At 37.7% G+C, this 25,967-nt stretch overlaps 2 protein-coding genes across 4 annotated transcripts in view; one reads left to right on the top strand and one right to left on the bottom strand.

Annotated features, from left to right (window-relative positions):
• The window catches only part of DTNBP1 (dystrobrevin binding protein 1), a 71,031-nt gene extending 45,727 nt beyond the window's left edge, over nucleotides 1-25,304 (top strand). For both annotated transcript variants that reach the window (XM_027745092.2, XM_027745091.2), the window contains 3 exons: nucleotides 16,905-17,060; nucleotides 18,941-19,084; nucleotides 22,426-25,304. In XM_027745092.2, the coding sequence (XP_027600893.1) occupies nucleotides 16,905-17,060; nucleotides 18,941-19,084; nucleotides 22,426-22,673 (548 nt within the window). In that variant the 3' untranslated portion in view covers nucleotides 22,674-25,304. The remainder of the gene's footprint in view (nucleotides 1-16,904; nucleotides 17,061-18,940; nucleotides 19,085-22,425) is intronic.
• The window catches only part of JARID2 (jumonji and AT-rich interaction domain containing 2), a 215,648-nt gene continuing 213,687 nt past the window's right edge, over nucleotides 24,007-25,967 (bottom strand). For both annotated transcript variants that reach the window (XM_027745086.2, XM_039386682.1), the window contains exon 18: nucleotides 24,007-25,935. In XM_027745086.2, the coding sequence (XP_027600887.1) occupies nucleotides 25,759-25,935 (177 nt within the window). In that variant the 3' untranslated portion in view covers nucleotides 24,007-25,758. The remainder of the gene's footprint in view (nucleotides 25,936-25,967) is intronic.

Genomic DNA, 25,967 nt, shown 5'->3' with positions numbered 1-25,967 from the left:
ATTGCCAGAACTTTGCATTAAAGCCCACAAGCAGTGGTACTAGGACAGTTTTTGCCTTAAAAGATAGGTGGAGTTACATGCGGATCACCGAGCTAGCATCTCTAGTGGGATGGAGACAGATTTGCTCTGACAATATAATGCGCTTTGCAAGCTTCTATTTTAAGAATTCTTTGCTCTGTGATTTTTTTAAGACTATATTGAACAAGTATTTTGTTTCTCTTAAGAGTCTTACACTTCAGGATGCTCCAAGTTCATACTGACATTGTTAAATTCTGCAAGTCAAAAAGTGCATACACCTAGAGAAGTATTTTTGAGTACTCCTAAACATAGTTCTTCCATATTTTATTGCTGAGCTACTTCACAGAGTTCTTTTGTACTGTTACCACTTGGCTAAGTGTAATCCAGTCTCCAAAACATCTGGAGACGAGAACTGATTTATGGCAGAACTTCCTATTTCATCGCGCTACAAAAGTCTTGGAGTGATCTGTGAAGTCTTAAGTTCTGCATTCACCTTCAGGATGAGTGCAAGAGGGGCAGTGCAAGTGCAAGTGGCACGTCTCTGTGCTGCCTTACTTGATAAGGCTCGGATCTGACCTCCAGACTTCTTCTTGAATGAGAAGGTAGCTCAGTTTCTGGGCTCTGACAGTTATTCTCCAAGCACTGAAACAAAGATATAATTTGTAATGATTGAGCAGTTTGTATTTTGGGAGGCAGGGAAAGAGTGGTATTAATGTGCTGTGTCAGTTTATATAACCTTGGTGACTCAGTGGATGCACATTATGCTTCCAGTATTGCTGATTTAACTAGTTGACTGCTGCCTTTCTCTCAAATCTGTCAAGTCTGTTCCTATTGGTTAACAGAGGTAAAGGCTAAAATCTGTTTAACTGTTTCAGACTTTTAAAGAATATTTAAAACGAAAGTAAATGTGTAATTTAAATGAAATATTGAAGTCTCACTTGAAATGTGAGCAAAACTCACTATCTCCTGATCTGATCATGAGTGGATTTCCAAATAGAGCATCATCAGATATGACCTATATTATTATAGGCTACTTCACTGTAAATATACGTTCTTCTTTTTAGCTTGTGGGTTTAAGAGGAACATATCTTGTTTTAATTTCTATATACATTACTATACATGCCTATAAAATGAAATCTCTTTCAGGCTTCTTTATTATATTTTTCCCTCTAGGCTGAGTATCATCATTCAATTTACTATTTAGAAAGCATTAGACTGATATTAGAAAAAGCCGACCATCAGTCTTTAATAGCTGCTGATGTGATTACAGTTTTCACTTTAAAAAATGGATTATGATAGCAGTATGCAAATATATAATTTCTGACCTATTTTGAATGGTAAATGGAAATTGCTACCTTGCAAACTTCTTCAGCAAAATGCAATTCATGCTGGCCCTCTAATACTTATGGTGTTCATATGTGAAATTATTTTGTAATACACCGAGTACAATATATTTGTAATGAACTGTGCACTTATGCATTTATCTTTATTAAAATTTAATTGAGGAGTTGCATGTCTATAAAGGTTTTAATATCTCAAATTAATACCTAGTAATAAGCTAATGATATGTATATACATGTATATTTTAGTTAAACCAGATAAATGCTGTAAAAAATCCTTTGTTCTGAATTTATATAGACAAATGAGCATTTTACAGGGAACCTGGTAGTTTGAATTTTTGATTGAATGACCAAAATTAATTCATGTTTCATGAAAATCTATAACCTTGTATATATTTTATAGTTGGTTGTGAAGAACTTATTACTTTCTTGAATAATGCGCCATATTCACAAGCAGTGCATATAACACACTATCAGAAATAAAGGACCAGAGAAGTGATTGTCCTTTGGCACTGGTAAGGCTGCACCTTGAATCCTCTGTTCAGTTCTGAACCCCTCACTACAACAAAGACAGCAAGGTGCTGGAGCGTGTCCAGAGAAGGGAAACAGCTGGTGAAGGGTCTGGAGTACAAGTCCTATAAGGAGCAGCTGAGGGAGCTGGGGGTGTTTAGTCTGGAGAAAAGGAGGCTCACGGGAGACCTTATTGCTCTCTACAACTACCTGAAAGGAGGTTGTGGTGAGTTGGGGGTCAGTCTCTACTCTCAGGTAACAAGTGACAGGACAAGAGGAAATGGCCTCAAGTTGCCTCAGAGATGGTTTAGGTTGGATATTAGGAAAAATTTCTTCATGGAAAGGGTTGCCAAGCATTGGGACAGATAGCCCAGGCAAGTGGTGTAGTCATCATCCACGCATTTATGAATGAATCCCTCAAAGTGTTCCAAAATGTGTGGACAAGGATGGGTTTTAGTGGTGAACATGGTGGTGGTGCTGGGTTGATGGTTGGGCTTGATGACCTTAGAGGTCTTTTTCAACCTTAATGATTTTATGATTCTATATTTACCAATTTTATTTTGAAAATACCGTATTGATACATTATCAAGTCTCTCTCTCTCTCCTTCCTTCTTGACAAAGATTTTAGGCACTTTGTGGTTAGATCTTTCGTGGTGTGATGCAGCCACTGTTTGATGTTGATGCTCTATTTACTGCATATATAAACACATGTATTGTCAAGGGAACTTGTTTAATAAATAAGGCACAGATGAAAAATAGTTTAAAAGGAATAATATCAGCAAGCATGTTTCAAAATAGGAGGCTTGTTGACCAAATGTCTACAGTTTTCTAGAGCATGAAATTATAATAATGATGTTACTTTGATTCCTTAAGCATGCTTCAGTTCTCATTAGCCTTGGATAGTCACTATTATAAACAGATTTAATAGTTTATAAGAGAATCACAATAGGTTGAAGTTCAGCACTTGCCGAACACCTTGGTATAGCATTCACTCAAGCCTGGAGAGAAAATACTTGTACCAACAGAACAGGAATATTCCCACAGTTTCTTAGTTGATTCCCACCCCCACCTCAAGCTTTGTTCATAATTTCAAGTACGTTCAGGAACTGATACTGAGGATGATGCATTTACCAGATACTGTCCCTGGTGTGTTTGTCTTGGAAGACCTTATGTCATAATGTTTGTCATATTCCACAGGTTGTGTTGTTGTCCAAGCCCCAGGATAGATTAGATTGTTTGTGTTAGTCTTGCAAGGACTTTTTTGTTTAAATGCTCTTCGCTTATCCCACTTTGCCTGTCTCCTTTCTGTTTTGAAAGGCATCACAAAGTCTGAACATCAAATGTTTAGATCCTTTAATATTGTTTGTAACCCACTTCCATTAAATTTAATCTTTTATTTAAAAACAAATTTTGGTCTTCATGATTATGAACAACATTTTCCCTTGCATGAAACCAGTGAAATCAAATGGTTATCATCTATTAGAGTCTACAGCAGCAGCAAAGAGATGAGAAATATTCTGCCTAAATATCTGTTGAAAGCTTAAATCTTAAACATCATACTTTTTTTTCTTTGTTAGTAACAAATAAAAATACTTTTGGTTGCTCTAAAAGGAGGCAACAAATCTCTTTGCCCATGGAAACTGGATGCTGTTTGAGCTGACGAAGCAGATGTATGATGATGGGAAGAAAGAGAAGGAAACAGGGCAGATATAATGGTGGCCTGAAGGCAATGTTTTCCCACTGTCATGCCAAATGTGTTGTGAACAAATAATTCATATTTAATAAAGGTCATATTGTTTTCTAATGATATTTTCCTCTAAAATTAGTTGATGCTCAGATTTTGAGAGGCACGTTATTCAAGTTTAGATATGAAAGAAGAAAAATGGGACACTGAGTAGGATCAGTACACTTCTGCTTACAGTTTATCTTAATGATTCAAAAATTAGCAGTTCCACTTTCTTTTTCAGAATCACTATGCAGTTCTGTAGGGCTCTTTGAATTGGTCCAAGTGCGGGTGGCTATACCTGTTCTAGAGATACAGTACATGATTTTCATTGCTATAGTAAGTAATACCTAGTACAGAGAGGTGCTATTTCAAGAAATAGAGTAATAGTTAGGAAATTTAATTTTTTCAGAGATTTACCGTGTGTTTACCCTATGCAGGCAATGTGCATGCATTTTATGAGGTTTAAACTACTCATTACTAATTACTGCTAAAATATTCTGAAGAATAAAATTAAAAATTAGGTTAACAAGGCCTTATACATATTCAGGAGTTAAGGACAATACTATAAATTAAGTATTCTATATTTTTAGTTGGCCTAAAGGTGAATGGTTTTTTAAGGTGCATACAAATGGCAGAAGTTGATTGATACAGATGTTGGGGTAATTAATTCCTCATTTTATACTGTGTTGCAGCACAGGCACAAGTTAGTGCTTGCTGTCCTAAGATGTGTCAGGAGATGTTGAAGATTTGTGTGGCATCTGTGCACTGAAAAAAAGAAGGTGGGGGGAAAGGGTGAGAGATATATTTCATATAGCTGTGTATGTTGAAAGGAATGATCTCATAGGAAGTATTTTTTATGGGTTTCATAGTCCTAATTATAGTGACTTCCCTCTTCAGCCAGCCCCCTTCTTCTTTCTCCTCCGCCTTGTAAATGCTTTTATCAGCTTCCTGAATTTCTACTTCTTATTCACTCCTCACTGTCACTTTGATGTCTGTGCATCCTTTAGGTGGATTTTCTTTGTTTGCTGGAATAAGATACTGTATCCTAGGTGTCATCTGTCAGTTTGTTTTTACGGTAGGCATAGAGTTTATTCATTGATGGTCACGCAGTATGTGCTTTCTCACTCAAATGCAATTGTTCCTTCAGGCTCTTGGGGTTTTGTCTGTCAGAGTAGCTTCAGTAGGGCCTATTTCTTTTGTAACAGACAATTTTATTGTTGTGGCTTTGTTCTTGGAGTTTGGTTCCAATATGGCAATGCATTCTCTGCCTCTCTTTTAAATTTCTTTCTCCTGATTGGTATTATTTTTCTCCCCACAACTTGTTTAATCTCTACCAGACTGGAGAAATCCAGAATGAAGGGTCATATCTCATTTATTATCTCTTTTTGGCACTCTGAGTGTCAGTTGCCCTTCCCCTCTGCCCCTGCCTCATATTCATTTCTGTTCCTTTGTATCTCCTTTCCTTTCATATTTCTCTCTTGTTTAGTGTTCCTCTGATGCATTAGTAACATCACACATCTGCTCCACCCTCTCCCTAGTTTGCTGCATGGGGGTCTCTCCTTTTTTTATATATACTCATTGAGATGTTGGATTAAGCAACTGATAGACCCAGTAAATTTTGTACTGTTTTAGTGATAACAATTCCTCTCAATAAAAAGCAGGTGTAAAACTGTGAACATCAAATAAGGAAAACGTCTTAGCTATTAATTACACTCTTTTTATAAAGACATAGGTGAGCTCGTTAGTTATGTTAACCAGTGAAACTTGTCTAGTTGTATTTAATCCCAATAAATTAATCTATTAGTATCAACTATTTAAAGTAATCTAATAATCTAAAGATATTAGAATCTTAGATCTTGCACACATGAGAAGGCCTGCTAGTTTTTATACAATATCTTTAAACCAGGCTACTGCAGTATTTGAAAAATGTGGCACTTAAATCATTTTGATTTGAATAGCGAACTTTATAAATCAGTTTACCTGTTATTGCAAGCTAAACCAATACATGCTAAAAATTACACTATTTCACGCCTAATGCTGACATTGATTAATTAATGGCAAAATAGCAAACATAGTTTTGAGTGAACGCAGTTGCCATTGTGACTTTAGCTGAACCTGACAGTATGGTGGCTGTTGGTTTTACACCTGATGTCAACTCTGTGCCAGCTTCAGGAGGACAGGTGATGACTGTTCCTCTGTAAAAATAAAAAAAACAAACAAACAAAAACCTTCAGAAGGGGTTCTTCTTCAGAATTGTTTGGTCTAAAAAAATGATTTTTCTTCCCAACCACCAGTGCTTCCTTGGTGTGGCAATGCCAGTTTGATCTAGTACAATAATATCAGGTTTATTATTGCATTGAGTGAGTTGTCTTTGCCAACAGTGATGCGTAGTTTATTCTGGTTGTCTTTAAAGACAAAGCATGGTAAAACTTGCATGTCAGAGGAAAAATTGGCAAACTACTGAGATGTTGTGACCTGTTAGCTTCCCTTCTTATTAGTAGCAAATATTGGCTACTGTATGAAAACCTTGAAAATGTAAAGCATGAGACTTCCCTCAGGGTTGAACTAAACAAGAAAGTGAACTCAGCCACACACACTCCTGTCATAGTTTACAGACTGTAAGGAAGGTAGGGGTTTGGTTTTCTTCCCATCTGCCTGTGTTGTGTGGATTGCTCCTGAAGGTCTGCCCTTAAATCCTTTAAAAACCAGACATGTCAAAGTTGCAGAAACTGTTCTGAATTAGCAGTAAAATTATGGACACTATATGTAAAGATGACCTTTATTCTACCTTCAGTGTTACATGTTTGAACAGTTCAGAACAATTCTGCTAGAAGACAGCACGCAAATAAGTCAGCAAACCAGTGGGAGCAGATCATCTTTCAAGGCTCTTTTTTTCTTCAAGAAGATTTATCTCAAATATTTTTCTAGTTTATCAAAAGAATTTTATTCTTACAGTTGAGCTATTGAAAGACAGCTAGTATTTTGCAAATTGAAAGTTCTGTCAGGGCTGCTTTTTTTGTTATGGTCTGTTATTTCTGAGCTATAGAGCATTTAATATTCTATTGAAATATAAAGAAGCAAGTGGAATGACATTGAGTAAATGAAAAATAGGTGCATGGAAGAAAGCTTGAAAGGTTTCATTAAAAATTTAAAACTGAATATCCTTTCATTAAAACTGACATACTGAATATTGCCCTACCTCTGAATCACAATCCATGTCCTAACTAAACTGTTTTTCACATAAACCATTTTATTTTTAAAAATAAAAATGTTCAGTGGAAAAAACACTGTTTTATATTTCTGCACTTTTCACATGTCCTGTTTCTTGCTATACAATGCCTTTCCATAATATAAAATGAGGAATTTTAACTGTAAAAATATAATCATATATTCTGAAAATATTGCTTTATGTTCAGCTACATTGTTCTGTTTGAAATGTAGTACAATTTTTATTTTGGTTGTCTTCCTTTTATTGTGCCTGTATAGTTGTTACTGTCCAATTGGCTGAATTTAAAAGCAACTCATTAATTGAAAACCACTATTTTATAAGAGACTATTATAATGTAGCTTGAAAAGATCTGTCTTACAGTATTGTAGAAAGTATGGAAAAGGCATGCTATTGCTAGTGTTGCAAATTAGCTTTACTAGCAAATAGCACTGGTACACGTTCCTTTTTTAAAAAAGAATGATGGCATCTTCGTTTTGCATTTGAGAATAAATATGGATTTTAAAAATAGGCTGGTCTGTCATAACTGATACTCCGCGTGTAATGAATATGCAGGGCTGCATGTATTTTAAAATTTCTCAGCTGATAACACATCTCTAATAGCTGTCTGTTAGCAAATCAGTCCCCTCATGTTTGGATGCTCCTGGATGCTGGTTTGTTAGAGTGAATGGTGTTTCAGATCTTGTCTCGCTAATCATATCAAACAAAAGTGTTTACTCACCACTAGGATTTCTAAAGATTGTCTGTAGAGTGATTCACCTGGGACATTACCTGAGCAGTGTTAAACTGGACTAGATTTGTAATTTAATGGTTCTTTGTCTTAAGTTCTAAGAAATAAACCCAGCAGTAATAGAATGAATGAAAAGCAATTTTTTTTTGCTTGCATCAGAGAAGTTGTTTTGACAGAAATGAAAGAGGAAATAGACTAAGTTGTCAAGAAAAAAGAAATACTTCAAGTGTTCTGTGTGTACTACTGATATAATGATTTGCTTATGGTCTTTTTAAAATATTGCTACGTATGAAATTTTGATGTTGTAAATGAAGAAAGCTTCCGCTTGAGGAGGAGTTATTTCACTGGCAGTCCTGCAGTTCTGACTATGTGAATATTGAGTTTTCATTTGTACAATTTCTCGTGTGTTATAATTAGCTAAAAATAGAAAGAAATTGCAAGTTGCAAGACCTCTTGGAGCAAGTCCAGAGGAGGGCCACCAAGATTAGAGGCATGGAACACCTCCCCTATGATGGAAGGCAGAGAAAATTGCGCTTGTTCAGCCTGGACAAGAGAAGGCTTTGGTGTAACCTAATTGCAACCTTCCAGTACCTGAAGGTAGCCTACAAGAAAGATGAGAGGGCACACAGTGACAGGACAAGGGAGAATGGCTTCAAACTGAGAGTAGGTTTAGATTAGATATTAGGAAGAAATTCTTTACTGTGAGGATGGTGAGGCACTGGAACAGGTTGCCCAGGGAAGCTATGGAATCCCCATTCCTGAAAGTGTTCAAGGCCAGGTTGGATGGGACTCTGAGCAACCTGGTCTAGTGGAAGGTCATGGCAGGGGGTTAGAATTAGATGATTTTTAAGGTCTCCTCCAGCTCAATCATTCTATCTAAAATCATTCCGTGATTCTGTGATACGATTCTATGATCTACTACCAAATATAGTTTACATAATAAATACTGAATGCTTTACCAAGCATGTGAAAAAATCAAATTTTCTTTTAACTGGTTGCACGATTGTTCTGTGAAATGTAGGGTTTTTTCTTTTGTGTGTGTGTGTGTGTGTGTGTGTGTGTGTTCTGAGCAATCACAGGTTATGTTAACCCAAGATTTGTATTAAAGTATGTCTTCCAAAAAAAACCAAAACCCTCCTCAGGTCTAAAATATGTCACTGTCAATGTAAAGTAAGTCAGATTAGACTGAACTGTACCGAGACTGTGAATCTGTGGCTCATTCCTTTTGGCTCTGAAGACCGTAGGACTGTTTGACAGGCTCTACCCCTCCCTCCCTCTGAAGAGAGAGGTGTAAACTGCATGTTCAGTCAGAAAACTGGTTATTCTGAAAACATGTATATGGAGTAAACCTCTCATTTTGTTTTAATTATTAGGTAAGAAGACAATAATTTGTTCACCTTCGTTTTTTGAGGCAAGATGTAGTTAAGCATTCAGTGGTATTGTTCTATGTATCTGAAGATGGTTATACTATGGGTGAAGAATAGTTTCACTGCAGCAAGAGTTCAAAGCTTAGTGTTATTCTTAGGGACAAGTAAAAGCTGATACCTGCCAACTGATTTGCCATGTTGCGGAACCCATGTTTTCAACATGTGCAGAATGCGTTGTGACAGCAAAACAGTATCTCATAATTAATTTACATGTTTACACATGCACATAATTTGATCTAGAAGGCAAATAGCTCAGAGTTGTGCAAAGATTAGCACTATTCTTGTAGTAACAGAAGCCCTTTGCCTGTCTTTGAAAGCCTTCTAATTCCAAAGCAAAAGTGGTTATCTTTTTGGAATGGAAAATAGTCATTAAATTGCTCGATAGACTGATTTGTACTCAGATGATGGGATGTTATTAATCTTATTTGGGACAGTTTCATGGACCTTTGGAGACCTGAATAGAATACTGCAGTGCTGTGGTTTCTATTTTAAGTACTTTGGGTTTAGATTTGCTATCAACTAGTTTTTCCATTTGAAAATTAGTATTTTTGAGGTAAGGCAATAAAAACAGTAGTTGGAGCACTTATGCACCAAGTACTGCATTTCATGAGAGTAGAATAGTGCTGAGTCATTTGAACTGTTTTCAGGTACAATTTCTGTAACAGTGGGATTTTTCAATAGTGTGTGGCTAAATTTTAAAGCCAGATTGTCTTCAAAAATATGTACTGAAGGTTATATGTGACAGTCAGGTTTATTTATAGTGGAAATACATACTTTGCATCTCACTAACTGAATTATTGTTCTTACATACTGTAAGTGGTGGATTTATAGGGAGATGGGAAACAAGCATGTGAGCAATTGACATTTTGGGTTTTACTTTCTATGCTAGGGAGGTTCAGCTTAATGTTACCCTTCCCTTGTCACCTTTTATTCTGTTTCAGTTGGATAGAAATCTGACTAAACGAGGAATTGGGGAGTTAGAAGACCCTTTTCCTAACAAAACCTGTCCTGGTGCAAGTCAAGGACAGTTTATGATATTCACATCCAACTGAAGTCACGTTGCTAAATCCTGTCTTCTAGAAAGATAGATATTGTCATTAGTGGTTTTGGGACCATAAATGAAATTGAACCAGAGAAATGTAAAATGGTGGATTGTAGATTTGTTAAACCAGAAGGTATGGGCCTGAAGGAGATAATTCACCCCCAAAGTTTTTGCTGTAATGTTACCATGATTTACAAGGCATGCATTTGCACAGCTGATGGTAGGGAAATAGTGAAGCAAGTATGGAAAAAAACCCACCCATAAAGTGCTGTAGAACAGTATCTCCATGGTGATTTTGATAATAGCTAAAACCAGCTAAAATTATTCTAAAGTTGTTCCTGTTTCCCACATTTGCAGGCATGAAAATGTCTGCTCTTACTTTAAAAAGAATTGAGAAATGGGCAAATACACTCAGTTTTTGGTAAGTTTTTAATGAGAAATAAAATGGCCAAAAGCGTTGTTACTGTTTCTGAACCACAAGTATGTGTAGTTCTAAAACGGAAGTCCATTATGGTGCTGTGGACCACCTTGCAGAGCTGTCCCTCATCCTGGTGATTTTAGGCTTGCAGAGAACAGAGAAAGGTGAAATCTGAAGATTATAATGTGCTGTAGAGCTGCTATTCAGGATGCTTACTTAGTTTTCTTGCAAGAAAGTGCAGTTGGGCAAGGCAGGGTTTAAGCTTTTATATGTAACTTTGGATGCTCTGGGCTTGTCTGAACTCCTAAATTAGTTACAATGTGGGCTGTACCAAACTGTTAAAAAATTCAAATAAACCCAAACTGGGTCCAGTCTGTCTGTAGCTCAGGTGTATTTTCATCTGCAGTGGCAAGCCAGTGATCTGCCTTAGAATGGTCGTCATACTTTGCAGGGCTTTAAAAAGTAGAAGATAGCTGAAGAAAACTGTGAAAGTAAAATAAGTGTAAACGCAGTAACCTTTTGTTACCCAACCTATAAGATCCTAATTCTATCAAGCTCTACCAGTTTTTTCACACACTGTGAGGCATATGATTGTGTAATTATTTTTTTTTTTTTTTTAATTCCAGATATATTTACATTTTTAGAACTCAATTTGTGCATTTACTCTTTGGTGGAGCGTATTTTTAGTGTCTCTTAATTATGATGATTTTCTGGTATCCAGATAAAGTTTGGAGTTACGTAGAAACCTTTTCCCAAGCTATGTTTCCTGTCACATTGGTCGGAAGCTGCCTCTTCCTCCAGGTGCTGCTTTAGTCACTGGAATCTTGGAGTACACAGGCAACTATTGTCTGTGGTTTATTCTGATATTTATTTTAAGCTTATTCTTTATTTTCCAAGGATCTCAAGTAAGCAATTTGTTTGTTTAGAGAGAATTTCCAAGGTAAGCCAACTTGTTGAAACTGCTTATTGGGCGACTTTAAAAATAATTTCTCTACATTGGTGAAATCTCTGCTTTTCCTCTTGACTAGATTATTTGTGGGCTAATTAAAGTTTTCATATTCTGATAAAATCTATAAAAACACTAGTTAGATATAAAGAAATACATACAGTCATTTTTAATGACTGTTAATCTTAATTTTAGTAAAATATACCTTCATGAAAATGCAGGCTTTTGAGAGTTGTCAGACAGTAAATCTCATTTGGAACAGTGTATATTTTTTACAACAAAGGCGATCCTTCTGTCACTGAGTGAAATCCTGACTTTCCATTCTAGTGAATCAGGACTTAATTTTATTGTTTGTAATTATTTGAATATACCTTTAGTAAAAACAAATTCCTTTGTAAAGAAACTCTTATTTAAGAGTTTAAAAACAGCTAGGTCTTGTGGCTCTTACTTGTTTTCTTTTCACTCTAATGTGGAAGAAAGACTGTGTGCACCTAGGTTGCTTATTCTACTTCCTTTTTTCATGTTTTGCCAACACACTCTCACCACTTGTCAGTACAGTGTAGTGCAGGAGTGCTCTGAACTTCATCCCTTGTCATATGAAAATGTACTCTAAATTCTGCCAAGTACAATTTAAACATTTTTGAGGAAAACTGCATTCTTTGAAGCACTCTCTGGCGCCTTGTCTTGCTTTGATATTTTTGCTTGAAAGGGTCTATAATGAGGCAGTTGCAAGTATAAAGTTGCTAAGTCATAATGCACTTGAAAAGCTGTCTTCCATTGCCTGTTTTTATGATTTTGTTTTTCTGATTTTGAAGGGGTTTGGCTGTTTAGTGAATAGCCATGTTACTGATACGTTTTGCCAACCTCACACAGTATTGTTGTAGGCAAGTTATGATGGTAGAGTCTGGATGGCTGGGCAACAGGATGGATAAATAACCAGTTGTGTTGGAGAGTGGTAGTTTATGGGTCATGCCCTGTGTAGAGGCTGGTGACAAGCAAACACGCTGCTCTGTCCTGGAGGAAGTGATGGACACCTGGCAGCAGGGAAGGCCACAGCACCCTGGGCTGAGTGAATGGGAACAGGGCCAGGAGATGAAGGGAAGGGATTATCCTCCCCTGCTCAGCATGTCTTTGTGTCTTGTCCAGTTTCAAGTCTCTCAGCACAGAAGGAACATCAAAAACCAGGAGTGAGTTCAGTGAAGGGCTGCTTGAAACTTTGATATTTGTAGCAAAAGCAAAAAAGGCTGCAAAGAATGCTTGTGTGCATTTTATGGTCTGGTCGGATGAGTCTACAAAAAGCAAATGAACTACAGAGGGAGGGGGACAAAGGGCATTTTTTGCATTACTCTGTGTCTTTCTCTCTTTAGAACAGATGTAGGTTCTACTTCACATGAGAACTATAAAGTTACATAATAAGTTAGTTGAAGAGAAGTAAACTGATTGCATAACAGTATGGAAGCACTAAAAAGCAATCCATTTGGACAACTTGACATCTTTCATATTAGGCCTAAAGGTTGTATTAGCCATGTAAACAAACAGTGTTTTCAGTTGCTGAATTTTTTTTTTTGGTAGTCATTCTTCTAATTCGTTTTATTTGTAGCCACACTTTTCTCAGGAAATCTGTTGTGCATAGCTGGAAAATTTTTTATATTAAAGTATAAAATGGTCATTTTGTTGATTGGATAGAAACTTTATTTACTGTGGCAGAATTTTAATTTGTAAAAAGTGTCAGCCAGGCCTAGGAATGATATCAGAAAATGGTGTCCCCTATACTCGATTTATGTGGTTATAAGCAATTTTAATTTGTTCCTTTGGAGTTTGGATTTTTCTGGTGTCTAGTTCAAACATTTCAGATACAAGGCGGGGGAGTTTTACCCAGAAATAGAGTTAATTTATAAATCACAATATTTTATAAAGTCATTAAGAAATAATTTGTCCTGAGATCCTGGCTTTAATAAATTAATCTTGTCATAGGAATACAGCGTCTGCTTAGCACAGCTCCTGTCTGCAGAAAGATATCAAAAATGCAAATTGAGATGTGGAAACATGGACCAAATAATATTGTGCTTGCAGTCTTGCCTTGATTCCTAAGTCTTTGGCCTATTTGTACATCTGTATGGTGATTTTTTTTTCCCAGGAAAAAAGCTGAGGGGAGGAAGCACCTATAGGGAAAATCAGTGCTTTAAGGACTACACTCTAGACTCTGGTTTTGGTTTGGGTTTTTTTTTTTTCATTGACCTCTGAGAGCACAGGGCAGTCCTTTTAATGACGGGAATTAACTAGTACAGCTTTCCAACCTCATTAGGTGGTACTAGGCACGATCCACAGGGACAGAAGCAGATGATGACTATAACTTTTTCTCATACTGAGGTGTTTGGAGAAGTAGGGTCATCCCCTGACACTTCCTGATAAATCCTCACCTGACCAGAGGAGTCGAGGGTAGTGCAGCATCTCAGTAGGGGTGCACACGCCCAGGGGCTCCTTCAGGCTGGGGTGACTCATCCCAGGGTCAACAGACTTCTGTGCTCCAGCACCTGCACAGGGAGGGTGAGGAAGAGCTATGTTGGAGGAAATGAGGTTTTGTAGCACATGAAGCTCTGTGGGCGAGTGCTGCCTCTGCGTGGGGGAGTCGGGCTGTGGGTTATACCTTGACTCCAAGGGAGGGGAGCCAGGGGTTGGCCATGGGGCTGTTCCTGAGGATAGTACAGAAGGCTGTATGTGAGCCCTTGAGTTTTCAATTTTTAAGAAATGTTTTGCCTGCTTTTAGTTTCTGTTCTGTTAAAGATCATCTGGTGGAGAATTAAAGTCACCTTTTATTTGGGTTATTGTGACAATTCCCAATTCCTGCATGTCTGCATCTAATTGTGCATTTTCTGTGTAGTTTGTCTTTTTTTTTTCTGTGCACAGCAGTGTGATTGAGACATAGGTGCAGTTAGTAATTGAAAGGTACAATTTTATGGCAAAAGGAAAAATACAATAGTATTTTAAGTGTGACAGGTCTCAGTTTGCATCCTGAGAAGAATTCATATGAGCAGGGTGTGATGGTATATGGATGATTCTCTTTCTTAGAACTCCTTTGGTACTGTCTCTATGCAGTGTTTTATAAACTACACTTGGCTTATGGAAAATGTAATTCTGAATAGCTTTGTAAAAGAAGCAATACATCCGTTTTCCATGGTTTCACGTTTGACTGTTGGCTTCATCTAGCCATCCTTAGCATTTCTGATAACAAACAGAAACCCCAAATGTAGCAGTTGGATTCTGCTTAGCCAAGCAACTTTTATTACACCTGGCAGAGCATGAAATCGTGCAGCAAGGTTCTTGATGTTAACTCTGTAACAGACTTTGGAGAACAAACCTGTGACAACTCTTCAAGATTGTGTATCTAGAGTTTCTGTGGAACACATCAGCACTGCAGGCAGCTGTTGCCATTCAGCTTTGGCTGGGGACAACTTCAATTTAACAGAACATTTTAGGCAGAAGTTAAAAACAGAGTGCTCAATGTTAAGAAAGAGATTGCATCAGTCTCATATCTTACTTGGATGCCATCTCTGTTTCGGGGTTAAAAATATCCTGAACTACCAATATAGAGTGCAAAACTGTCAGAATGTATCATGAGAAAGACAGGAAATTTCTGTTGTCAGTGAGAGCCTCTGGCTTTTATTATTACAATTGAATAGCATTTCTGCATCATAGACAATGTTATTAATAATTGCTCATCATTCAGGCCTGTATTAAAGGAGTTGCTCCAGGGGACACAGAGTCATCATACACCACAGTGTAATTGATAATAAAGACATGTTACCTTCAGGGAAAATGCTTTCCTTTTTCTACACTGATGTTTTACTTCTGAAATCTGCTTTAAGAAAAAGATTTCAGCTTATTTACTGATGTTTTAATGAATATTTGGTGTGTCAGATAGCCCAGTTTTCTGGCTTCTTTTGGAATCTCTCACAGCTCAGTTGCTTCTGTGTATGATCTGTGACCTTGATGCAGGCAACAGAGTGAATTACTGCTCTCTGATGCTTTTGCCTGGTTTAATAAAACATGCTCTGAATTTGGGTAATAATCTCTATAATGGTAAATGCATTTAATGAGTGTCCGTGTTGTAAAATGCTATTAACATAACATTTTTCCTGGAAGACTGACACAATGTTTGTCCTAAAAAGCCTTAACGCTCTTCCAGCATTTATCCATATGGATGCCATATTCTAGCTGTGTCTCTCTGGTGTGTGAAAGCTTGGACATTTTTCACCCAGTGGTATTTGTTGGACCTTCTTCTAATAGGTAGAACAGAACAGACCAGCAGCTCTTCATGCCACCTCCATCCCTTCCATCAGCAGCTCAACTGTAGAAAAGTCTTGTTTTATTGTAAGCAGAGTGCTCATGAGACTGGTTCAGGAAAGTGAGCAGAGAACTCTGGGAGGAAGAGTTCCAGTTTACATATTCCTCCTAATAAGCAATTTTTCTGAAGCATAGTCTAATAGTGGTCTGGCTACAGTTGGTATTTCAATAGCAGCCACATCTTTTTATTTTTGAAGATGTTATTCTTCACTAAACAGCACGATTCTTTTTTTTGTATATCCTCTGGCCAGTCAGTGACTCCTGTAGAGCAAAACGGGGGAAGGAGTTCTGATGATATTCCACCTAATGCTTCCTTTGCCATAGGAGGAAAGAGGAGCTGCCAGAGACCCAGCATAGCTATGTCTAAGCAAATTCAGTTGTCACTGTGTGTCTGTACAAGCTATACGAGCTGGCCCTTTCTGCTTGGTGTCATATTAGTAATTCATGGCAGTTGGCTTTGCGTTTATGGCGTTGGTATCATCATCGTCTTCTCTGCTGCTGTATATTTATTAATGCCTGTGTGGTGGTGTTTTTAAAAACAGCACTGATTACCTACCTCCTGTCAACTCAGGCTGCCTTCACAGTTTCTGTGAATACATACCTGTGCTACATGTAGGATATCTTTTAAAGGATTTTTCCATTCTGTCTGAAGGCTGACAAAGCCAGAATCTCAGACACATATGCACACACACACACACATATGTATGTATGTGTATTTATGTGTATGTACACATAGGTAATGTATCTTCCCACTTGCTTTGTCGTGGAAATGTGCTGCAGTGTTCAAATTAAAGGCATTACTTCTCTGTGCATGAGGTACATATGATTGCAGAAGCATCATTATCTGAGCTTTTTTTGGCAGGCTTCTAAAATCCCTGTTGTTGATGGACTGGGGCTTTCAGGTATTCCATTTTATACAGCTCAGGAAATTTGCATCTTGCCTCAAGATAAATAGTTATGACATCACTTTAATGTGAAGGTTATGCTGCCTAATATAGTATTCTTATCCTGTTCTAAAATGTAGTTGCAAAGCCCAGAAGCCTTCTTTCATAACAGCCTGTGTTAACAGTCTGTAGTAACAATCTGTCAGTATTGAACTGGTTCCGTAGCTTTTAAATTCTGAAAGTCAGAGGGATATACATGCAATATTTTATTTATTTGTTTGTTTTATTCTCAGCTGAACTAGATGCTGAACATGCACAGAAGGTTTTGGACATGGAGCACACCCAGCAGATGAAGCTAAAGGAACGTCAGAAGTTCTTTGAAGAAGCCTTCCAGCAGGACATGGAGCAATACCTTTCTACGGGATACCTGCAGATAGCAGAGAGGCGAGGCAAGTTTTAAAATACATTCCGTGTAATGCACAAACAACTTGGAGAACATTGTTGAGGAGTCAGAGTCAGCAGCGGTTTTAACACACTGCAGTGTCCAAATTCTTCCTCAGAGGACTGGAACTTCAGATAGGCCAATGAAACAAACTTCATGTCCCAGGGGAGCTAAATACCTTAGAAGATTAGTCAGACTCTGTTCCTTGTCTGAGGAAATGCAAAGCACTGAAGTGCATCTGGAACAGCACTTTTCTCTACAGCTGAAGAGTGCATCTATGTCTATAAAGATATGGATGGAGGCAGCTGCTTCTGTCCACTGGAGTTCCAAAGCCTGGGGTTGTCACCTGGCAAGGAGGTGCCTCAGAAAAAATTGAAAAGTGCAGAGGAAAGCTCAGGGTTGCATTTCAAAACACTTCCCAGGTGGTAGCTATTTCCATTGCATGTGTAACATGTAGGGTGCATGATTAGGACAGGGGAGGTCAGATAAAGTGCTCTCCTTATTATGAGATGACGCAAGTCTGGCATCTCTGGACTAGTTAAAGCACAAGAATGCCATAGACTACAGGCACTTCTGTGTGGGAGGTTTCCATCTGTTGGGCCAAAATGCAGGGATTGTTGGACCAGTAAGGAAACAAGTGGGAAATTATGCATTTGTGCAGCAGGAAAAAACGTAGAGATTCTGTCCCTGTTCCAAGACCAGTTCTGCTATCATTTGTAATGTCAGAGCAGGGAATGCAATCCAAGATTTCCATTTCTCTGCTTCAGTGCTATAAATACTCATCTGCAAGATGCTCTAGATGGGTAGCTAGGGAGAGGTGGGATATGTGAGTCTAGATTTGTGGTCCAGTAAGGAACTGAGTTTGGGTCTTCTGCTTTCTGTAATATACAGTCCATTAGACTAAAAGTGGATGTTGTCATGGGCTAGTACTGGACACACAGCTAGGTTTGAGTGTTAGGCTACCTAACATTTGAAACTACAGCTTTTTAGTATAATGTGGAACACATGTGTATCAAAGAAACTGTTTTAATGAAAGATTTGGTCTTTCAGAATGTGTAAAACTACAGAGCTATAATATATTTGGAAAAAACCCAATCAAATAGAAGGATTTCATCTCAGTTCACCTATGGATGCTTTTAAGAGTGTAATTTTAAGTTTACATAAACCAATAAACTGCTCATTTTAATATTTGATGTTACACATGCAGCAACTAGACTTAAATCTGGGCACCCCTGAACTTAGTTGTTTTGTGTTTGCATGTTTTGTTGTTCAAGGAAGAAGATGCTTATCCAAGTTTTTAATTCCCTTGCAAATTGTCAGTATTATATTGACAGTAATAAGTGATTTGCTTGAGTAATTAATAATGTGCAATCCCCATGCTGGGCATGAGCCTAGGTTTTGCATACTACTGCCATTTCCTAGATTAGCTGAGAGGAAGAATGGCTGCTCTCTGTTAACATTAATCCTTATTTCTGAATTTCCACATCCCTCGTATATTGACATTTAGCGACTGTGTGCTTAAATGTGTTTTTCTCTAAAAAGACTTTTAATTGAGAGAATTGGAGTGTTCCAAAATGGAAAGTTTCAACCTTCGCCCCTGAGCCCCATCCTATCATATTTCTGACAATGCTATTGCTATAAATATTGTTTCTAAAAATGTTTGGTTTTACAAAAACAGTAATGGATGTTAGTTTCACAACAAAGTTGCACAGAGTGCTCTTGGATTTGGGCTGAAATTGCTGCTGAGCAGCTTCTCTGGGTGTGTTCCTTCCTTTCCTAGTTTAATTATTGCTAATGCACACAATAATAGCAGCTATTGAAGCCTTGGTATGTGATAACATCATGTAACTGATTGTCAGTTTGCTCATTGCACTGTTTTTACTGCAGAACCGATTGGAAGTATGTCTTCCATGGAAGTGAATGTCGACATGCTGGAACAGATGGACCTAATGGACATGTCTGACCAAGAAGCACTTGATGTCTTTTTAAACTCAGGAGGCGAAGACAATAATATGCTTTCTCCCATGCTGGGTATGGTATTAGTAATGACATCGTGCTTCGAGACACAGTGATAAATCACCAGAATTGCTCTCATTTGTAATGGATGATGTTATCTCATAAAACATTACGCTTTATGTAGATGGAATATTCTTTATCAGTGCTTTTCAAAACATTAACATTTAGTTCCTGTACAAGGGAGCTTGATGCAAAACTACGTGATATTTCTGGACTGTCTGTTTTTTCATCTAGTTACTACAGCTTCCTGCTGTATTCATCACAGTATGGATGGGTGATATGTTACACACGGTTTTAAGGTGCATTTTTCTCAGTATAGGATTAACAGAGGACCTTTTAACAAACATCAACGGAAAGTCCAGAATGTTGCTTGGTAAATTTGGACCAGCTGTATACTGTAAGATCTTCAGTGAGAGATACTCAGAGAAGTGGCTCAACCCAGCAGTTCACATACACACACACACACACACACACACAAAACATAACAGTGTACTAGAAGCTTCTGAATAGTGATTCTGATAGCGCAGCTCCTTCATGTAGCCTTCCTTCTGCTAGTAATGTTAGTTAAATTGGATTATGTTAATCCAAAATTTTGTTTATATATTCTGAGGAACAAAACCATATTTGAGTTCTGCCAAGCTGCAGCACGATGAGGGATCTGCATAAAGGTAGGGAATTAGTGTCTGGGTACTGGATCTTTTAACTACCAGGGAAGTATGTTTTCTCAGTCAAAAACTTCTGTACTAAAATGCCTTTTCTCAGAAGAGCCAAAACGATTTTTGCTGGGGGAGATGATGAAGCTCCTTTAAAGGTACTTTTGATTTCTTCTGAAAATACAGATTGAAATATTTTTATAAAACTACTTATAATACTCCCTATGTACGGGTGATTAACACCTGCTGTGAATGTGAAAAGCTTACAATAAGTAGTCAAGGCACAATTGACTACTGAAGGTTTTTGTGTTTCATTGCAAAAACTGAATTCAGGTTGCTGGTTTTGGATAGGCATCCAATTTGTGCATTATTAAAGTTGATCATCATTTGAGCATGCCAGTAATTATAGAATCTAGGACTGTTTTCCGTTTGCTGGGTCTTTGGCAGATGTTGGACCAAGAAGCTTTATGTCTTAACAGCAAACAGTCTAACTGGATGATCTAAGGAAGTGCAGAAACTACTAGGTGGGTTTGGTTGTGGAGGTTTTTTTTCTCCTAAATAGATGTAAAATTTATTAGCCTTTGAAAAAAACCTGTGTGATTTATTTTGTGCTGTAATGTGTTACAGCGTGTATGTACAGTTAGCGTATATATATGCACATACACTAATATAACGTACCCGTGCTGTGATGTTCCAGCACTGCAGCTCTACTGCAGAGGTTGGCTGGACTTGCAGCGAGACTTACTCCTTGACAGCTATTCCTACTGCAGTGTAACAGTCTTGTGAACCTTGCTGTTGTGGTTCCAGATGATTCATTTCCCTCTGAATAAGGGATTTTTGTGCTTGGAACCTGGCCCCCTAGTATCAAACTAAATATGCAATAGTCTTAATTCTCAGAAAAATGAGATGACTTAAAGGTAACTCTTCATTTTGCTGTCAGTGGAGAAATGGGTGGTCAGGGCAAGCAATATATTTCACAATTGTGCTGAACACCACAGAATGCAGGTAAGTTATTTCAGTAACAGGTAAAAATGAGAATCAGCTCAAGACATTGAAATGTTTTCAAATTTTTCTTGCTATAAACATTGCCAGCTTATGGGCATTGGTTTTTCAACATTTCATGATAGTAAATTGAACTGAAAAATTTACTTAGCTCTGTCCCTTCTGAAAACTTCTCCTCTGTGTGTTGTGTAAATGCATGCTGGTGTACACAACATAAAAGCAGGTGTCTCTAAAATTTCTAGTGATGCCTCATGATTCCTAATATCACTTGCAGTCAATATAAATTCATGTACTGCCTCAAGAAGCAACTCAGTGGAGACCTACCAGACATCCTGGGGTGACACAGCCAGGATGTTCTCTGCCCAGGCAGGTTGGTCAGCTGTCAAAATTGTGAATGTACCAGTTGTTTATTAACTTGTGTTGGAATTGGAGTCCTGCCAAGGACATGTTTCCCCATAGAGTTCCTGGGTCCCAGAGAAGCTACTAAAATGTCACATGAAGTTGTTGTCCAAGTTTAGGACCAGAATTTAAGATTGCAGCTAGTTAGGAAATGTGCCAGAGCAACAGTATTTAGTACAAGAAGCTTCTCTTACCTCCAGATGCTGTTGTGACTTTTTCCTTGTTAAAATTTAACTTGGTACTTGGTAAGACTATGGGGACCAGTCATAGGGCAGTGTAGTTTGAACTGCTCTGCCAATAGCCTCAGCAGAGCTAAGGTGTAGTGATCAGCTCATATCCATCTGACCCTTCTGAAACAATTTTAAAACAAAATCCCACAGGATTTTTAAGAGTATTTTCTCACTAAAGTTACTCGGTGCTGAAGGCAGGTGAGCTGACTATGGAGAAGCACTTGTATAGTAGAGAAGGAAAAAAGGGCTTTATTTGGCAGAGCACATAGACAGTGTTTACATGTTGCCTCATTTTAACTTCTGACTGTCAAGAACTGTCCAGGGAAGAGAATCTAATTTTGAAACTTGAACTCTCAAACTGCAAGCAAACACTGTTAAACTGAACTTGCTTAGAAGTCTTTTTTGCACAGGATATCGAGGAAGCATCGTCTTAAAATCCCATTCCTGTGGACTTGAGCTATGGTACAGCTGTACCAGAGGAATGTTTTCATGCCGAGGGCAAGAATTTGTTTTGCTTTTGCATCTTCATTTTTAGTCAAAACTGGAGATGACTATTAGTGCCTGTCTTCTAGTTGTTTTGGTTTGGCTTTTTTATTTCCTCAGGGTTTGTGTTGGACAGTTTGTTGGGAGGATTTTCCTCTTGGTGACGATTCTCAGCACATGCTGACGTCTGAGTGGACGTTTATTAAAGTCAGTTAGGAGGATTAAGTGGTCTTTGCTAACAGGCAAACAGGGCATCAGCTATGTCTCTTAACAGTCAGGACTTAATGCTCCTGCCATCTTACCTTATTTATCTCAAGCATTAGCGATTCTAGAATGAGTGAGAGCCATATGCACCATCAGAAACAGATTAAAACCAGCCTGTGGCTTGTATGAGAGATCTGTTTCAGAAAAGCCAAAAGCAGCTTTGTGTTTTGTAGGGATTTTTAATGGTGTTTTGTAAAAGGAGGAAAACAGCCTGAATGTGACTCACTAACCAATGCTAAGCTAATGTTAATGTACTGACTTACCAATTCCCTTGACAAGCCAAAGCTTGATTTTTTTTTTTTGTTGTTCTTTTTCCAACTATAAGGGCCTGACACCAACACCTACGTGAATGAGATAAGTCTTCAGGTCCCGAGCCAGTCTGAGTTACGACAAAAACTGTCTTCACTGTCATCAACCTGCACTGATTCTGCCAGCCAAGATGCAAGTGAAGGAGAGTCTCCAGTTGTTCAGTCTGACGAAGAGGAAGTTCAAGTGGACACTGCCCTTGCTGCTGTAACTGAAAGAAAGTGTGCTTCAGATGCTAGTGATGAAAGTGACTCTCAAACTATTTGAATCTTAAAACCATATCCTTTAAGAATGACTTCTGAATGAATGAACAAGTGAATGAAGAGCTTGCCTGTGTAACAATTTGCTAACCAAGCATAACAGCCAGATCTTTTTACTTAGTAATACTGCCTTTTTACAAATTGCCAGTCATATGGAGGTTGGTTTTTAAAGAAAAAAAATATGCCTAAAGCACACACACTTTAACAGTAGTCTTGGGGCTCAGGGGAGCAGTAAAACTGTTGTATATACTATGTATAAGAGAATTAAAGGGGAAAGATAGAAGTTACTTTGACCACTAACCTTTAAATGGCTGATTGGAAATACTTAAGAGTTGATGTGTAATACTGAACCCAAATTGTTCCTTGCATGTTTTCAGCTGCTGCAACTGAAGATTTAGGATCCAAACCAAAATGAAAAGTTATTTTCTACTCTTTACTACCTACTGTCTGCCTCCTGCCTTTGTCTACGAATGCAGCAGTGTTTACTGTTCTCACACTTCCTATTCAGGACCAACTTAGTTATTGTAGGTGTTAAGGAAAAAATAAGAACCTGAAAAGGAGGAGAGATGCGTATTGAAATGTTACACTCCTTGTGGAGCAGGTATCTTAGCATTGTGTAAACTCCTCTTTCGAGATAAAATAAAGTATTTCTATCCCAACCCTGTCTTTTACTTGACTACCCAAGTATTTTATCCATGACAGTGAACAGAGGAGCCTAATTCAGAAAAAAATGGTTATTAGGAGCACCAGTGTAATGTGCTTTTCCATGGTAACATCTGTTTGACTACACTGATGCAGGCCAGCAGTGCAAGGGAAATAAACCTGAATTAATTATAAAATAAGTGCATATATTTTATAAACCTTAGGACCTATAGGCATCATCTTATTGCCATTTTTTCTGCAGTCATTTTTCTCTCTAAACTCGAGGTCTGAACATGTCTAACACCTGTTGCTTGTCAAGTCTCATGCTCTATTTGCAGGGATGTGCTCTCCTTTGAGAAGGCTCCTGGCTCCTGCTCTTCATGCACGGAGGGAAGGAATGTAATCAGAAACAGCGTAAGTAAAAGGATGAGCTGTGATGTAGATCCCTTCCAAAGACTTGCCCTGACAAACTGAGGGAATGAGGCATCTCCTGCTGCTCGCCAGCTGGGAAGTGGCCAGTTTCCTTAAGGATTCACTGTTAGCTGACAAAGTATTTCCTGACTCCTGTCTGGGAAATGAAGGCTAGAAGCTCAGTCCCTACAATAAGAGATTTACTATTCAGCAACGCATCTGTTGAAAGAAACTTTTCTTGAAGGAGCTTCCTTTACTCTCTCGCTTTCCAGAAGACAGACAAAATGTCCAAAAAAGTTTTGGTTTTTTTATTAAACCTTGTAGTACAAACCTGGAAAGTAAACAAAAAACTGGCAATAAACAACATGAAGTCTTTCCTTACAAGGAAAGAGAGCAGAGCAGCGCTAATAAATTAAATGTCAAACTGTAAGCCATAGTCAGAAGTTTACTGTCAAGAGGGAAAAGTACACAGCAAGGCCATAAAAACCAGACAACCACATTTGAAAACACTTGACTCTGTTTATGTTATTGTTAAATATTCCAAAACAGTTCAGTCTTCTGCAACAACAACCAACAAATTGTATTATAGGACTTTCCTGACAGTCACCACTGGCAAGCTCAGTGCAATATGGGTAGCTACGGTATTGTTGAATTCAATTACGAAACAAAACAGTTTGTGAAAACATTTTCCCTTTTTTATTCCACACATACTGTACACACAACCAGAAAAGGGCAACAGCTACTCCATTATTATTTTTTGTTGTTGTTCAGTGATGTAAGCAGCACTTATAAATGTTACAAGAAAAACCCTGTAAGCATCCAATCCAACCGATGAAGAAAGTGAAACGTAAGGCTTTTCTTCATCTTGTCTCTTTGCCATCCCTCCCCCCACCCCAAGAAAAGGCTCAAGTATTTAAAAAAATTTACAGGCATATGTACAAAAGGTGTGATTTTTTTTTTTTGTTACAACATGAAGAGAAAAAATAGACAAGATGAAAGCAAATGCATTTTCACATTCAAAAGAAATATGCAGACCTGCTAGTGGCTCTAAATGTGAATCATATAATGAAACAAATTCAAAACAAAAATTAATGCTTGACTGTGTAAAGGTGTGAAAAACAGCAGTGGAATGGAAATGGAATGTTAGAAAGATTGCACGTCTATGACAAAAGAAGCACTTATGGCTTCAATCACTTTTTTCTTTTTTTTTCTTTTTTTTTTCTTTTTAAAGGATGCTATTGAAGGGTTTTTGATAAAGTAGCCAACAGCACCAAAAAATAACAGAATGGATTTCCTAATGAAATCAGGCACAGTTTTCCCTCACATGACTCCTCAAGGCAGGCAGTCTTTTTTTCCTCTTTATTTTTTTTTTTTTAATTTTTTATTTTTTCCCCTCAAAACAGATGCATAGTGATGTGCTGGTAAAAGAGAACATACTCCAAATCTCCTCCTTTTGCCTACAGTTAGGAAACAAAGTCCATCTTCAGCTGCCATAACCTCCCAAAGAAAGTGTGTATTCACCAATTTAAAAAATTACAAAACTCATCTTGCTGTGACAGAATAAAAGACAGCCAAAGTAAAGCAATTTCTTTCAAGTTTTTGTCTCCTATCCCTTTTCTCTCTAGAAAAATCTGCTCACATGACTGGAGAACAAATTATAAAACACATCAAACTTTAACCTATCCAAAAAATGGGTTAAAAGCCTTTTTTCACAGTTACCAAAAAGGCTTTTTATTTTTTTCAGCCATAGGGACAATACAAATTAATATTTTATCAGCCCCTTGCCGGTTTTAAAACAGTGAACATACGGCAGTTTAAAAAAATCAGACTGCTGTATCTATCTATTCTAAGTACAAAAAAAAAAAAAATTCAACAGTTTAATGCTAAAACAAAATTAGTTCTCTAAAACCAGAAGAAAATCTTCTTTAGAGCTAGTGCAAAGACAGCTTGTATTCTACAGCAAGTACTCCAAACTATGGTATAATAATTACAAAAAATATATATAAATTGACAAAATGAGAGTGTTGGCATCTTCAGGATTAACTTGAAGCACTTTTGGATGAACTGGAGGATGAAAGCCTAGATGATGGCACGTCAACTGTCGCTCTCTTACGAGGTCCTCTTTTTGGTGTAGGCTTGCTGATACAGTTCTCAATGCTGCCATTTTTACCAGATACTTTTCCACAGATTTGATTGACAAGACTGATTATTTGTTCCTGTTCCGGAAGTAGGAAAAACAAAACACAAA

Source organism: Pipra filicauda, unplaced genomic scaffold, assembly GCF_003945595.2.
Source record: "Pipra filicauda isolate LSUMZ 115617 unplaced genomic scaffold, ASM394559v2 scaffold49_size4853605_pilon, whole genome shotgun sequence".
NCBI classification, from domain to species: Eukaryota; Metazoa; Chordata; class Aves; order Passeriformes; family Pipridae; genus Pipra; species Pipra filicauda.
Note: the sequence above shows the minus strand (reverse complement) of the source record. Positions and strands in the feature narration are given on the sequence as shown.